The following is a 13,456-nucleotide window of genomic DNA, read 5'->3' on the forward strand; positions in this document are numbered from 1 at the left end:
TCAAAGAATTCTGAAGTCTATGTGGTTCTGTGCCACAACAAATTCAGTTTAAAATGGACAAAATATAAATGGTCTGTGGTTCTTTCCACATTATTTTCAGCAGCTCTGCAGTAGGAGAACACTGTTTTCAGAGCCACAAATTCCTCCTTTTTCCCTGTTGGTGCAGATTATCATCCAGCTTCTACAGTATGGCCCTTCGGCCGATACTCACATTTTGTTTTCATCTTCTTGTCTTAAAACATGCCTGTGTTACTGGTCTTTACCTCATTTGAGCCCTGAACAGTCTCATCTGTCCAGGTAAGAAAGAGCATATATAAAAAGGCCATTCTTCATTTATAACAGTGGCTTTATTATGAGAAATTAGTATTGAGCTGATGGCTTACAGTTGTGTGGCACCTGAGCTGTTGGCTCAGTGAGGAACCTGAGCTTGCATGAAACACTGCAGTACAATCCTCAATGTTTTTTTAATCTGGAAAAATTCAAAAGTATTTGTACTTTCTGCATCAAAATTCTACAGTTATCTCCATAGACTGTACAAAATTTGTTCAGAGTAAAATACATAGAAAAATATGACAGTCTGTTACAATTAAAAATATGTCTAACTAAAGTAAAACATTCAATTGTCAAGCCAGTATTTTACAACATACAGTAAACATGATTGTCAATCTGAGAATTTGGTTTATAAAAACATACATTCTTTTGCATATACAATTCCTTCTCTGAAAAGCCACATTTGTGCAGGAAGGTTTGCCTTTGCCTTTTTCATTCCTGACTTTATTTGAAAATTACAAGCATAGCGGTCACTAAAACCAAGATGTGTATGGTTGGTTTTACTGCAGCTGAAGCCCGTGTGAGCTCTTGGTAGAGGGGAGTTTTGGGACATGAAGCAACTCTTGATCTTATCTGATCTGAGACCTCTGGGAAAGAGAAGTCCTGTTTCAAAGCACTGAAGTTTCCAGTATTGTCATGTATTTCCACTGTCTTCAGCATCGATTTAAATCCTGGTACAGTAACCTAAGAGGAAACACAAAAGTGTTCTTCCTTGGTTTGAAACATTGAGTTCAACTGTGAAACAATCATTGTTTACACTTTAAATGTACAGGGAAAAATGTTCCAAAGATACATTTGATAACATGGAAAGGGAAAAGAGTAAAGTTTTCATGTTATAGCAAGAAGACTCTTGCTGTATAAGAGTCGGAATCCTGCAGTGATGCTTAAGCATAAGCCTTTGCCAGCAGGCAGAGCCTACAGGGCATGGATGTTCTTTGGACTTCCACAGAGAAACCATTTTGACACAAGGAAATGACAGTCACCGATGGTGGTGTCAGCCTGGTGCTGCGGATCCCAGGCTCCACCCCTCACCCTGCAAGAGCTCTGTGGTTTGTTTCAAACACCTCAAGCTCCTGTTGCTGTGCTCCAGATGCTCATCCCAGCTGGATCCACCATCAAGGTCTAAGGAGTGCTTATCTCTGGACATTGAGGACTGTGTAAAAAAATTTCCTTTCTGCTGCCTAATATTTAAATATATAGTTTATTAAAAGTCTGTTGAAGAGTCTTTACACCTCCTATCTATGATGAGCAGTTCAGCTCACCCACTTCTAAGGCTTCAGTCTCACTGTGCTCGGGAACTCAATCCAATTAGAAACAATACTTCAGTAAGGCTGCATACTCACATTGATCACATATGTCCCAGGCAAAAGGAGAAGAAAGTACTCCCCTTGTTCATTTGTTCTGTAGGGGCAGACATGTGGCCTTCCTTTGGCTTCCACGATGGCATTGGGAATAGGATTCCCATTCTTATCAGTAACTTGGCCTTTGACACCTATGGAAAAAGGAGAGGAGGGAAAGATCATGAACTGTAACTGGTGAGCCTCCTTCTCTGAGAAAGGCAGACTGTTCTGTTGCTGGATGCACTCAAAGGCTATTTCACCACGTTTCAGCACATCTAATATTATCACTAGTCACTTTGGCCTTGCTCGAGGGAATTAAACCAGAAAATCCTTGGCTGAAGGCTTTGCTGAAGGCATCATACACACTTACTGTATGTCCTTTACTGAAGGGCTTCAATCTTCAGTACAGGTTTGGCAGTTTTTGCACACAAACACACACCCCCCTTCTTTGTGATTTAAAATAAGTCAGCCTCTTGTCTAGTACTTTCCAAAGGCAGTATACTAACAATGTCTGCTTATGAAGTAGTTTCCCTTAATTCCCACACACAATCTTCAAGGCAGCACAGGCATTAAGCAGAGTTAAAATTGCAGTCAGATCTTTAGGGCAACAAAATACAAGATAAGCAACAGGTTTGTGCAAACCCTTCAACTCATTGTAAAGCACCACAGCTTCACGAAGCAGAACTTCTCTTCCAAATGTGAAGTCATATCATACCTAGAGAAGCCGTTCAAATTTACAAAATCCAAGTAGCAAAGACCCGTGACAGTTGTGCTGAGGCACATATACACTTAGAGACCCCTGAAATAAATGATAGTCCCAAGGCTGCTCAGGAAAATGAGGGGAGAGGGGGAGTGCATGGTCAGACAGCCCCCAAGGCCTGTCCCTTGCTCCTGCCCCAGCACATTTTAAGCCCCTTGCACACCTGTAGCAGCACCCATCGCCCCTCACCTGACACAATTGTAAATTCTCCTGCCTTTCCCATCCCTGGCTTTGTGGCACTTCGTGTTCAGAAACTCCCAAGTTAACACCAGACCTCTCCCCTGTGAGCTGTGACATTGACCCAGGCTGCTGAGGAGTTCCCCCTAAGCTCAGTTTTCACTCTGCTCACATTTGCATACCCACCTAGGTGCACTTGTTTGATATATTCGATCAGAGCAACTTTGTTGTCTCTCCAGAACTTTTCCAGCTGGTCTGCTGGAGGATATTTACAGCATGACAGCTCCAATGTAATTTCAAAACACTGTCCCCAGACATAGTTGTAATCTTGCATTCCACCTTAAAAGTGAAATAAAAGGATTTTCAGCTGCAAAGAAACACTAAGGTCAAACTAAAAGACAAACAGGAGAGTTAAGAGTTGGTACTTGCATCATGCCTGTAAGAAAAGTAATTCAGATAAATTATTCCTCAATGCCACACTTGTATTTACTGCCTCCTGTGAAAAACCAACTCAATTATTTACTCTAGTTACTCATAGAGTGTGTTTTCTAAAGCACATTTCATTTTGGAAATGATGATGATTGTGGCTGAGAAAGGGTGGGTCCTTGACTTAATTCATTCAAGCTTTCCCAACTAAAAAGGGACAGATAGGCTGGCACAGGATTTGCCACTGCCAAAGCCATTCCAAGACCCTTTTAAGTCTTTGAATTAAGACAATGAAAATAACATACACAATGCACAAGCCCCATATTCTATTTGGCTACACATAAACAATAATGAAAACATTTATTTCAGTAATTAAACATTAAGAAATGGATGATGTATAAATAGAAGATTGGTTTCGATTCTGAAAGGAGAAGCTCTTGATGCCAAGCAGTGTGTGCTGATATGTGTAATGCATCCAGCTACTGCAGGCCTTAAGGAAGGCCACAGAAGCAGGCAAACAGCAGCCACTGCCTCATTCACTTGTGTAATTGCTGTCTGGAAGAGTCTGAAAACACCCAGGTCCTGCTCACAGAATCTGCATGAATGACTTGACTTGCCCCCCTCATCAGCCCTCTACTCTGACTAAAATCACTGCCCTTTCATCATTGGAGATAGCAGGAGAAAGTAAAAACATCTTACCAGAAGCAGCTAAATGAAATATCAATGAAATTCTTACCTTCCAGCTGGTACCAAGAGTACCCATTGGTAATGCCTTCTGGGAAAGTTTGCCTGTTGTCACACCCCGTCCCTTTGTACATGCTGGCATGGTTGGAAGAATAGGTTTTTGCCAGGTGAATAAAGACATCATCATCTGGAGATTTGCTATAGCCTTTCAAAGAGCCAGTAACTGCAGAGTGAAGATAACCATTGTGCAACTCTCATTATTGGTAAAACACTCAGTGTTAGCTTACATGCAGGATAAACATCTTCAAAATGCCCATATTAGACTGTAAATTTTGATGGGGTTTATCAAATTTTGCCCATCCCAGCTCAAAAGCTAGAAGAACTTTGCAGGAATCATTATAAATTTTGCTTTGGTACAGCCAAAGTTCTTTAACCCAGTCAATTGTGAAGAACAGTTTGTCACCAGCTTACCTGGGTTACCATTATCAAAGGTGTAACTGGCAACCAGGGCACCCCCATGCAAGTTTGCTGAAAGAACAAACGTTTCATTTTTTATCCAGTCCATTACTGCCCGAGTCTCTGGCTGAATGCTGGCACTGTTATTTTCAAAGGCATCAGGAAAATTTCTGTTCAGATCTTCTCCATTCTTGTTGTACCTTAGAAGGAGAGAAGATATTCCCATTACTGTTTTGCCTGTGGATACTTCCGTATCACCCAGTACTTCAGATCTCTGGTGTGCTAGTATCTTTGGGGAACAGACAAGATGATAATTTTTTATTTCTCAAGTATTATGGTGATGGACTTCAGTTTGCTTTCTGGCAGCACTGGAATTTTCATAGGCCACAATAAAACAATTCTAGAGTGGAAACAGAATTTTTAACATGCTCATAGAATGTACATCTATTCATAAGTGAATTAGAAAAATCAGAGGCGGATCAGAAGGACTTTGCATTTTCTTCTGCCTGAGCCTTAACGTCCTCTGTTCAAATGCTCTTGCTTTTTCACTCAGGTCAGTACAGGAATAAAGAGGTTATTCAGCCCTTGACTGTGTTAACTTTTGAACTCAGTCTGTTAAACTCTGTCTATTTGACAGTGAAGGAATAAAAAATACACCCTTCCATACAAGTCCCATCTATTTGTTGAGGAATACATTTTTTCTCAATAAAAAGGATGACCTAAACTGGTTACCTAAAGAACTAAACAACCTAAACTTTCTTTTCACTTGCTTCTGATGTTGCCAAGGCCAGTGATCCAAGAGAAGTTCTAGCTCATGGGTTTGCTTTTCTGCACGTTCCAAATTTGTCCTTTGGGCGTTTCTTCCCATTCTCTCACTGTCACTTTCCCTGTTCTCGCTTGTTAAGCTTTTCATCCCCTTTTTGGTCTCTGCAATAGTCACAATAAAGAATTCAGAAGTAGCACGGCATGCAATGCCAGGTTATATTTTCTTCTGTGTAGGTTTTTTTTTTCCTACCATCACTATTAGCACAGAACCTATTATAACCAGTTCTGCTTGTGTAACTCCTCCTTCTTATTAAATCCACATTCAACATTATTTTTAAACACATTGCTAAAGTCCATTCAAGGAGCTTAGACACACCTTTTCTCATTAAGAAGGGTTACAGAATTCTGCAATTGAAATAGATCCCTGTGGGTGGAATTTTCCTTCTTTTCTCATGGCACTATAAAGGTGCTACAAAATAGGGAATTGTGCTTGTATTCACAATCTGGGTCTCCTGCCTAAAAGGTGAATTCATTATGCCATTCTGACCAATTTTTTCTGGCCACACCATATATAAACACCAATATGACTCAGTCTTCCAGAAGCTCTATGCCATAACAACGTGTCTTCAGAAGAGCACAGGCAAAAATTAGCCCTAGCACATCCTGTGGACTCTGCTCTCCACCAAGCATGATTCAGTCTTCTGCCTAGCTGCGATTACTCCCCACCCATTTATTTTACCTCTCCCACCCTCCTAAGCCACTCTTACCTTCCTCGTGTGTAATAACAATCAGGCACTTTTGTAGCTTCAAATCCATCGGGATTCATCGTTGGCATGATATGAATCCGGGTATTATTGAGTAACCGGGTAATAACTGGATCACGTCCATAGCTGGTCACCAGGAAATCTATCAAATGGAGCAGGATTTCTCTCCCAACAGTCTGTGTAAAGAAGCACAGATTTTAAGTCTGATATGGAAGAAGAAGAAAATAGATAAAGATCCACCACCTTGAACTTCAGATTTTTCTTATGGACTACACAGACATACAAGGCATATGAGAGCACACTGATCAACACGATTTTGTTTTATGCTCTCCCCTAAATAGATTTAAAGCAATTGAATAGGTTAAAGGAATCACTGAAGGGTTTTCACAAGGGTTTTAAACCTAGATCAACCAGACCTTTTTGTATGATGGGGAAACTGACTGTATCAGATGCACTGCTTAAATCTTGCATGGATAAGGAACAGCTATAACAAAAACTAGAGCTGCCTTATAAACATCATGTGGGCTTGGGAACACCCAAGTGTTTTCTCAGTCCCACTGCAGGGTCCCAGCTCTGTGCTGGTGCCAGAGTGACCCTGCACATGAGCACCAGTGCTGTGCAGCACCACTTGGAAGTGGTTTTTCAGCAGAAAGGGAAGACAAGTCTGCCACATTTTTCCAGGATGCCACAGAGCAGGATTTTTTCTTGCTGATCCTCTATTACAGGAAGCCGATACAAGATCAAAGAGGCCACATAGATACTTCTGCTACATTGCTTTATTTTAATGTCACGAACATGTGCATTGGGGAAACCAAATATATCCTTAGAAAAAGACGTGGAAAGACATTTGGATAGAGATTTTAGATCAAGGAGGGGCAGTGGCAGAGAAAAAGCTGAACACGTCTTTTTGTTCATATAAGTTTGTGTAAGTCATGCATGAAAGCTCTCCCTTTAGTCTATCAGTTTTTAGTATAGTGTCAAGTACCAGATCTAGAGTTAAGGACAATCCTATATTCTACCCCAGAAACCACTGCTAGTGTTCAGTGGGCCATATTTTCCAGGGGCACTTTCCACAGCACTGTGACCCTGCCTCAAGGGTGTTTTAGGTTTCCTAAGCCCTGTCTGGAAAGGGAACACACTAAGACTTGCAAGCAGATGAATTCTAAAGATAACTTATCTATATTTTATCTCCAAGAACAAAGCCTGGTATATCACAACATGATCTAAACCAGCACTTGAGTATGTGAAAACAGACTGCTCTGCAGGTTTGATAAATATACTCTCTGAAATTTAAGAAGGGATGCAACAGAACCTGTCTTTTACAGGCAGCTCTTGAAAAGGGTGATAGACATCTTAGGAAGCATATAAGGATGGAGGAGGAGAGGAGAGGAGAGGAGAGGAGAGGAGAGGAGAGGAGAGGAGAGGAGAGGAGAGGAGAGGAGAGGAGAGGAGAGGAGAGGAGAGGAGAGGAGAGGAGAGGAGAGGAGAGGAGAGGAATCAGCCAAATCATAGCTCTGGGCATGAGAGATGAAGTCACCAGAATCAGCAAGAATAGCTCTACCACAGAGACAGCTAAACTACAGACAAGACTGGACTGCTGTCTGGAGAAACTGGGAAAGTGCTCTTCTCCTACTGTACTTCTCTTCAGTGCCTGACCAAAAGAAATTCCAAAAAGAAAGGGTAGAGAAGCAGGAGCAGAAAGGGGAGAAAAGAAAAATAACAAAACCATGTGGTAGAAAAGAGCAATGTTTACAAAGAATGAAAGATGACCAGATTCTCACAGATGACATTGTTTGCACATAAAAGTTAATCTCAGGCTTACTTACACATACAGTATTTTACAGGATTCCTGGTATAGCTGCTGTTGTACTCAGGACATTAGGTGAGTCAGATTATCTTAAGAGTGTTGGTGCTTGGGCAATTGCATAGTGAGGGAAGAAGATACTTTTCACCACTGTTTTGGTGTGATAACAGGGGTGGTTTGTTTTGGTCCAGAGCACGCTGCAGTGCCTGGGAAAACACATCTGCAAGTATCTGAGGGAAAGTTTTTGTTTCTGGGAAAGTTCAAGTTCAAGGTCAAGTTTTGACCAAGCCCTTGGAAAGCATCTGCTGTGCAGTCAAGCTTTACCCTGCTACTATAGAGGTCAGGTGTGTCTGTGGATAAGAGTTATGAGTCACTTAGTTTTATTTTAGAGTTTCAAATAAAGGATCGAGACAGACTGAAGGTAGGTTGCTGACAGTAAAGTCAAGGACACACACTTTTACCTGCCTCAGGTTTAATATGAAGATAGAGAGAAGAGCAGGGGACAGCATGTATGTGTTTTGGGGCTTTGAGAGGACATGAACATTTAGTTTTGACTGCAGTACCAAGGGAGATGCCAAAATGAATTGTGCTACTGTATTTCGCACCAAGGGCGACAGAAAAGCAAAGGAAATCCCTTTCTCCCAGCTCTAGGGATACAATTAGACATTAAGTTTCTCTATGCACTTTCAGATGTCAGCTTCCTCCTGTGCCCCAAAGGGAGAAAGTCAGCAGGAAAGGCTTTCAGTGATCCTCAGGGGAAGCCTTGAATGAAGAAGCGTGCGTGTCAGGACATGGATCAACACTGTAGAAAAGGGTGCGACTGCTGCTTCTAACACAAATCCTTTAAAGTTCCTGACTGCCTGCTGGCAGGGCTGTGTCAGCACCCTGCTCAGCTACCACAGGGATTACTCAAGACGCCCGAGCAGCAGCCAGTTGGGAGATTCAGGTTAGCTCCAATTGCACCTGCACTGTAACATTTTAGAACATCAGCCCTGGTTTAGAACAGCACTGTCACCACATGAGAGAGACCTAATAATACCAGGGGACTATGGGTGGATGGACTCTGCCCATTTTTATTATTAAAATTCTTTCCTTAAACATAGCCTGGTTTTAGAGCTGAACGATGTTGAAAGCAAGATCCAAACCGTCAGGTAGGACCTGTTCCAGGGTTACACGGTGTTGCCCATCTCCTTGCTCCAGCCCTGGCTGCTCCGCAGGCCAGGCTCAGCACACCAGGCACAGCCCCACCTACGGAAGACAGCACGAGCAGAGAAACCAGCAGGCTATCCCGCTTTCCCACTGAAATGCCACACTTGCAAGATGTTATTTTTAACACTCGTACACACCGCTAGGACACACCCCACTGGGGTTGTCCTTCTTGGCTAAAACACGGCAGTGTTGGAGTGGCTGTTTATGCAAATAGTTTGGCACACATCCACACATCCCTTTATCTCTACAGCAGCAATGGCTGTGGGCATGTGAGAAATACCACGTGTATGACAGGGCAGTGCAGTTCTCTGGTTAGACACTGAAGGAAACAGCAACATAAAGCCCGCTTTTGAACTAGGAACTGGTGCAAGCTGTTACCACCTGGACAAACTCCACTGACCTGGCTGAGAGATGGAGAGCTTTTTCTTTTCCCACTCAGAAGAGTGTGAACAAAGATAAAGAAAAATTAACTGCAGCAAGGCAGCGTTAAATTGTTCTGAAATAGACCTTAGCAACATTCAGCTTTTTTCAAAGTCTGTTGTTAGCATTGAGATTTGATTGTTTTGAATTTTGAAATCCCTGGTGTTTCTAAGTTTTTTCACATTATATCAGCTAATACTGAAGCTAGGTGGAAAATAGCTCACTATGCAATATCTTTTATGAATAGGGATTTTTTTCCTAGAGCAAATACTGTTTCCCTGCATATCACTTCAATAATATATCACACAGGACTGAGGACACGGGAATATGAGCTTACAATTCCTTATAGCAAGTTGTGTAGCATATGCATCATTCTTTTTGTGCAACTGGCTGATAAAAAAGCAGCCCTTTTTCCACAGTGGTATTTTGACAGTATAAATGCAGCTTCCAATAATCATTTAGGAATAAGAGTAAGAAATTCTACATAAGACTCATTAGGTTATTGTTTGGTGTTTTTTAAAGACCCCATTATATTGATCACAAAAAAATCCACTTCAGTCCTTACTGACCTAAGCCCTAATATTTCAGGAAACCCTACTGTGGATATGACTATGACGACATGGAAAATTGGGTAGAGTTGCTTTAACTTATTTCACAAGATAAGGCAGCAGATAAACAGATCCTTTCACACAGGATAGTTCAGACCTATCAGTAACAGGCTGTTTCACATAATGAAAGAGGAAAAATAGTACTATTTAAAATAATATTTTATACTACTATATTATTATTTATATTAGTGTTTTATTTATACTATTATAAATAAATTATTGTTTATTAAAATAAGCTATTGTATTATTTAATATTATTTGCATTGTTATTTTATATACTGAGAAAATAAAGCAATCAGAAGTGGACACTTTAGGAGAAAAGGACTGATATCAGCACTGCCATCCTGAGAAAAAGTTTATCTTGTGATGGTCCAGTTTCTTTCTACAGCTGTGGAAAGTTAAAGCCATATACTCAATACATTAAAGGGGGAAAGCAGAAACACACAGGAAGTTTACAGTTTGTTCAGATGTGCTTTTCCTGGCTTCCCTGCATTGATATACACAGTTTAGGAAGTCTTCCAATTAGATCCTATTTATTCAGTTGTATAGATTTCAGTCACTGGCACAGAGGGTTCAAAGGTGATAGTTCTGTTCCATTTATGACCTAGGAGTATTTAGGGGTTTGGTCGATGTTAAGCAGGAGGAGTTCTCCAGGGAGGAATGTGTGACCTAAAAAGGGAAGATCTTTCAAGTAAGAGTACAAGGCTGGGACAAGAGAGGCTGCTAATTCAGAATGGAAGTTGTCCCAGAAGATCAGGCAACCTCTCCCTCACCTTCCTCCTACAGACTTTATTAACATTTCACAGGCTTATGCATTTTGTGCAGTCAATTACTGCCATCTTGATTAAAGTTAGCTTAAATCCATTTTAATTTTGCTCAGGTTAAACAAAAAGTACTGCTAAAAATGGTGTCCAGTTTCATACAGCCAACACAAAGAGTGGGAGAAGTCTTTTGTTGCCTCTCAGTGGATCTGGGGCAAAAGTTCACTCTATCTGGCAACAGTGAACACAAATGAAAGTCTTAAATCTTGGCTGGTTATGTCTTAGAGCATCAAGAAGAATTAACCTACTTAAAAAAATAAATCTCCTCAGTTCTGAAAAAAAATTACTCCTCTCCTGATACTGTGTACTCACATTACTTTATTAGAACTTCCTTATTGGGCAGCTTTCCAAATAACCTAGATTTTCTTCCAGCAGCATGTGTGAATAGCCCACACACATGCAATTCAGGTCTATGTTTCTGGAGCAGTGGGCCAGCTGAGTCAAAGCTCAGTGTCTTATGCATGATCATAACAGGTAAGAAGGGCAGCATCACCAAACAACACCTGAGAACAGAACTTCTCATTTTATATCTTTTGTGGAAAACATCACTGAAGAACAAAAGACCTGACTGGATCAATGAAGCCATAATCCCACAGTTTCAATTTACGAAAGACTCTCACACACAAGTTAAAGCTTGTTGTATAATTTGTGCAAAACTTATCTGCTTAATATACTGTAGTTGACTCTATCCCCAGTGACTAGTCCAGCAGACTCTCAGATTATGGGAAAAAAATATTCTAGTTCTCCAACACTTCTCTATATGAGGAATTAATTTCCTGCCATCTGAAATACATTTATGAAAGAAAAAGACCCCAAACACCAACTGTGTGTTACCTGTATGTACCAAAAAAACCCATACAGCAAAAATCATCCTGAGGGCCTGAAAAGGAAGAATAGCTCTATTTCTGGAGTGCTCCCTAGGTGTGAGCTTGGTCTGACAAACAACTGGAATGTAGGACACCTTAGCTAGGCAGCTCAAGGATCAACCCTGCTCAGACTGTCTGGCACTGCGTCTGACTTTAAAAGAAAACCCTGCCTCATTTCCTCATGAAATTAATAAAAAACTCAGATCCTAGGCAGTGATCCGAGCTGCCAGTGCCCATCAACTCCCAGCCCTGTGGATGTGCAAACAGCGTGTGTTTCTATGGTCAAAGCTCCTTTTGCATATCCAGCTGGGCAGTGATAATGACAGGGGTGCTTCCCTGTGGACACTTCAGTATGTGTGGCCTTTTGCAGCCCAGCAATATTGGATTTGCAATCCAGCCCATTCTGGATGAGATCATATCCTGCCCTCCACCTCATCCCCATCAAAGCTGGGCGATTTACAGTCACAGGTTTGCAATCCCCTTCAGCAGCCTGCAGGGATTGCAGTGTGGAGCCTGGGCTCCCAGGTGCCTTGGTGACACACGCCAGGCTCCAGGAGCCCTATCTTGGGCACCCAGTAACAAATGTACCCAACTGACACCATGAATCAGCTTCCTCCCACACAGAGCTCAATTCCCAAGCAGTCAAACTCCCAGCAGCACTTTGAGCAAGGCCAGTGTGGAACAAGGTGAAACTAGTCTAACTTGGGCAAAACTCTTGGCACATAATGTCACAAGTGCCTGTAGGCGTGCAAGCGCTCACACACAGTATTGTCAACAGCAATAAGTCGTGACACATTACCCTCTGCACAGGACACACTTTCCACTACATCTATCTTTCTTAGTTTGGGGAACTCAGTCTAGCACATATATATACACATATATATCTTGCTACTCCTGTTAAATTATTTAACCTTCACATGAAACACTGCATAAAACATATTGCACAGTTTAAACTTATCCTGAAGATGACTCATATAATCAGGTAAAGCTAAAGAATAAAAGAAATATAAAGCAAAAAGTACTATAGAAAAAAATGAAGCTTTGATTCTTTCTGATTCAGATTCAAGCACTGCACCAGGTAGGCTCATAATCATCATCTCTCCCTGATCATTAAGAAGTGAGCGCTCTTCCCACAGCAAGTTTATTGTTCTGGCATTGCTTTTTCTTTTGTACTCTATGTTATGTCAGGTGTTCCTAGTTACACCTAGTTCAGGTTTAATCTAGCTGTTCCTAGCTTAAGGTTCCCAACATAAATTTTCTTCCTACAATAGATAATTTGATGCTTCACAGCAATTATTATTTAATCTTAGGATGTAATTGAAGAGTTCTATTTCACGCCTAGGTGTGGACACATGCATTTAGAGAGCTAGGGTATTTAGACAGCTTGGAAATTCTTTTCAGGCCTGGATTTCTCCTGACTCTCAGGTCCATTCCCAGGCTGACAAGCTGACTACAGCTTCAGTTAGGGAGGAAGTCTCCCAGGGTGATAATATGGTGAAAAACAGAGTGGAATTCATAATAAAGATTAACACCTGGTGTCTTTCCCGTGGGATACATCCTGAGGTACTGTCCCAAGGATGTTTTTCCCAATTGTCCAATGAGCTACTGTCCTGTCCTAGCTGCATGTAACACACTTTAAATACAGGCTGTCCATACAATAAAGTTGGCCTTTTTTCCCCAAAGAAGTCCACGTGTGCTGCTGTCCTTTCTCTCTCTTTTCAGCACAGTAACCACACCTAGGCAATAACAATGTACAACCAAACTACTGCATCTGACTCATTGCCAGGAAACTTAAAGCCTCTGGGTTTACTCACTTGGAGAAGACAAAGCTCTCTACTTAAGAGACGTCTTGAGTGTAGGGCTGCAGGACTTTTCACCATGATGTAAGGTCTCCTAAGGCCCTCCCACCAAAACAAGTGAACTTTATTCTGAAAATTCCTCAATAAATGCACACATATTTTGTCTTCCTTGAGTTATGATATACCTCAATAATAAGAAGCACATGCCTGAGAGAAGCTCACTGTAA

The 13,456-nt window shown here is 41.3% G+C and overlaps 1 protein-coding gene across 3 annotated transcripts in view; it reads right to left on the minus strand.

The window, feature by feature from the left end:
• Positions 1-328: 328 nt before the first annotated feature.
• The window catches only part of CPM (carboxypeptidase M), a 28,517-nt gene continuing 15,389 nt past the window's right edge, over positions 329-13,456 (minus strand). For all 3 annotated transcript variants that reach the window (XM_088164936.1, XM_014879805.2, XM_088164937.1), the window contains 6 exons: positions 5,706-5,878; positions 4,189-4,373; positions 3,770-3,940; positions 2,794-2,946; positions 1,674-1,822; positions 329-1,014 (listed from right to left, as the gene is read on the minus strand). In XM_088164936.1, the coding sequence (XP_088021062.1) occupies positions 775-1,014; positions 1,674-1,822; positions 2,794-2,946; positions 3,770-3,940; positions 4,189-4,373; positions 5,706-5,878 (1,071 nt within the window). In that variant the 3' untranslated portion in view covers positions 329-774. The remainder of the gene's footprint in view (positions 1,015-1,673; positions 1,823-2,793; positions 2,947-3,769; positions 3,941-4,188; positions 4,374-5,705; positions 5,879-13,456) is intronic.

Source organism: Sturnus vulgaris, chromosome 5, assembly GCF_052056855.1.
Source record: "Sturnus vulgaris isolate bStuVul1 chromosome 5, bStuVul1.hap1, whole genome shotgun sequence".
NCBI classification, from domain to species: domain Eukaryota; kingdom Metazoa; phylum Chordata; class Aves; order Passeriformes; family Sturnidae; genus Sturnus; species Sturnus vulgaris.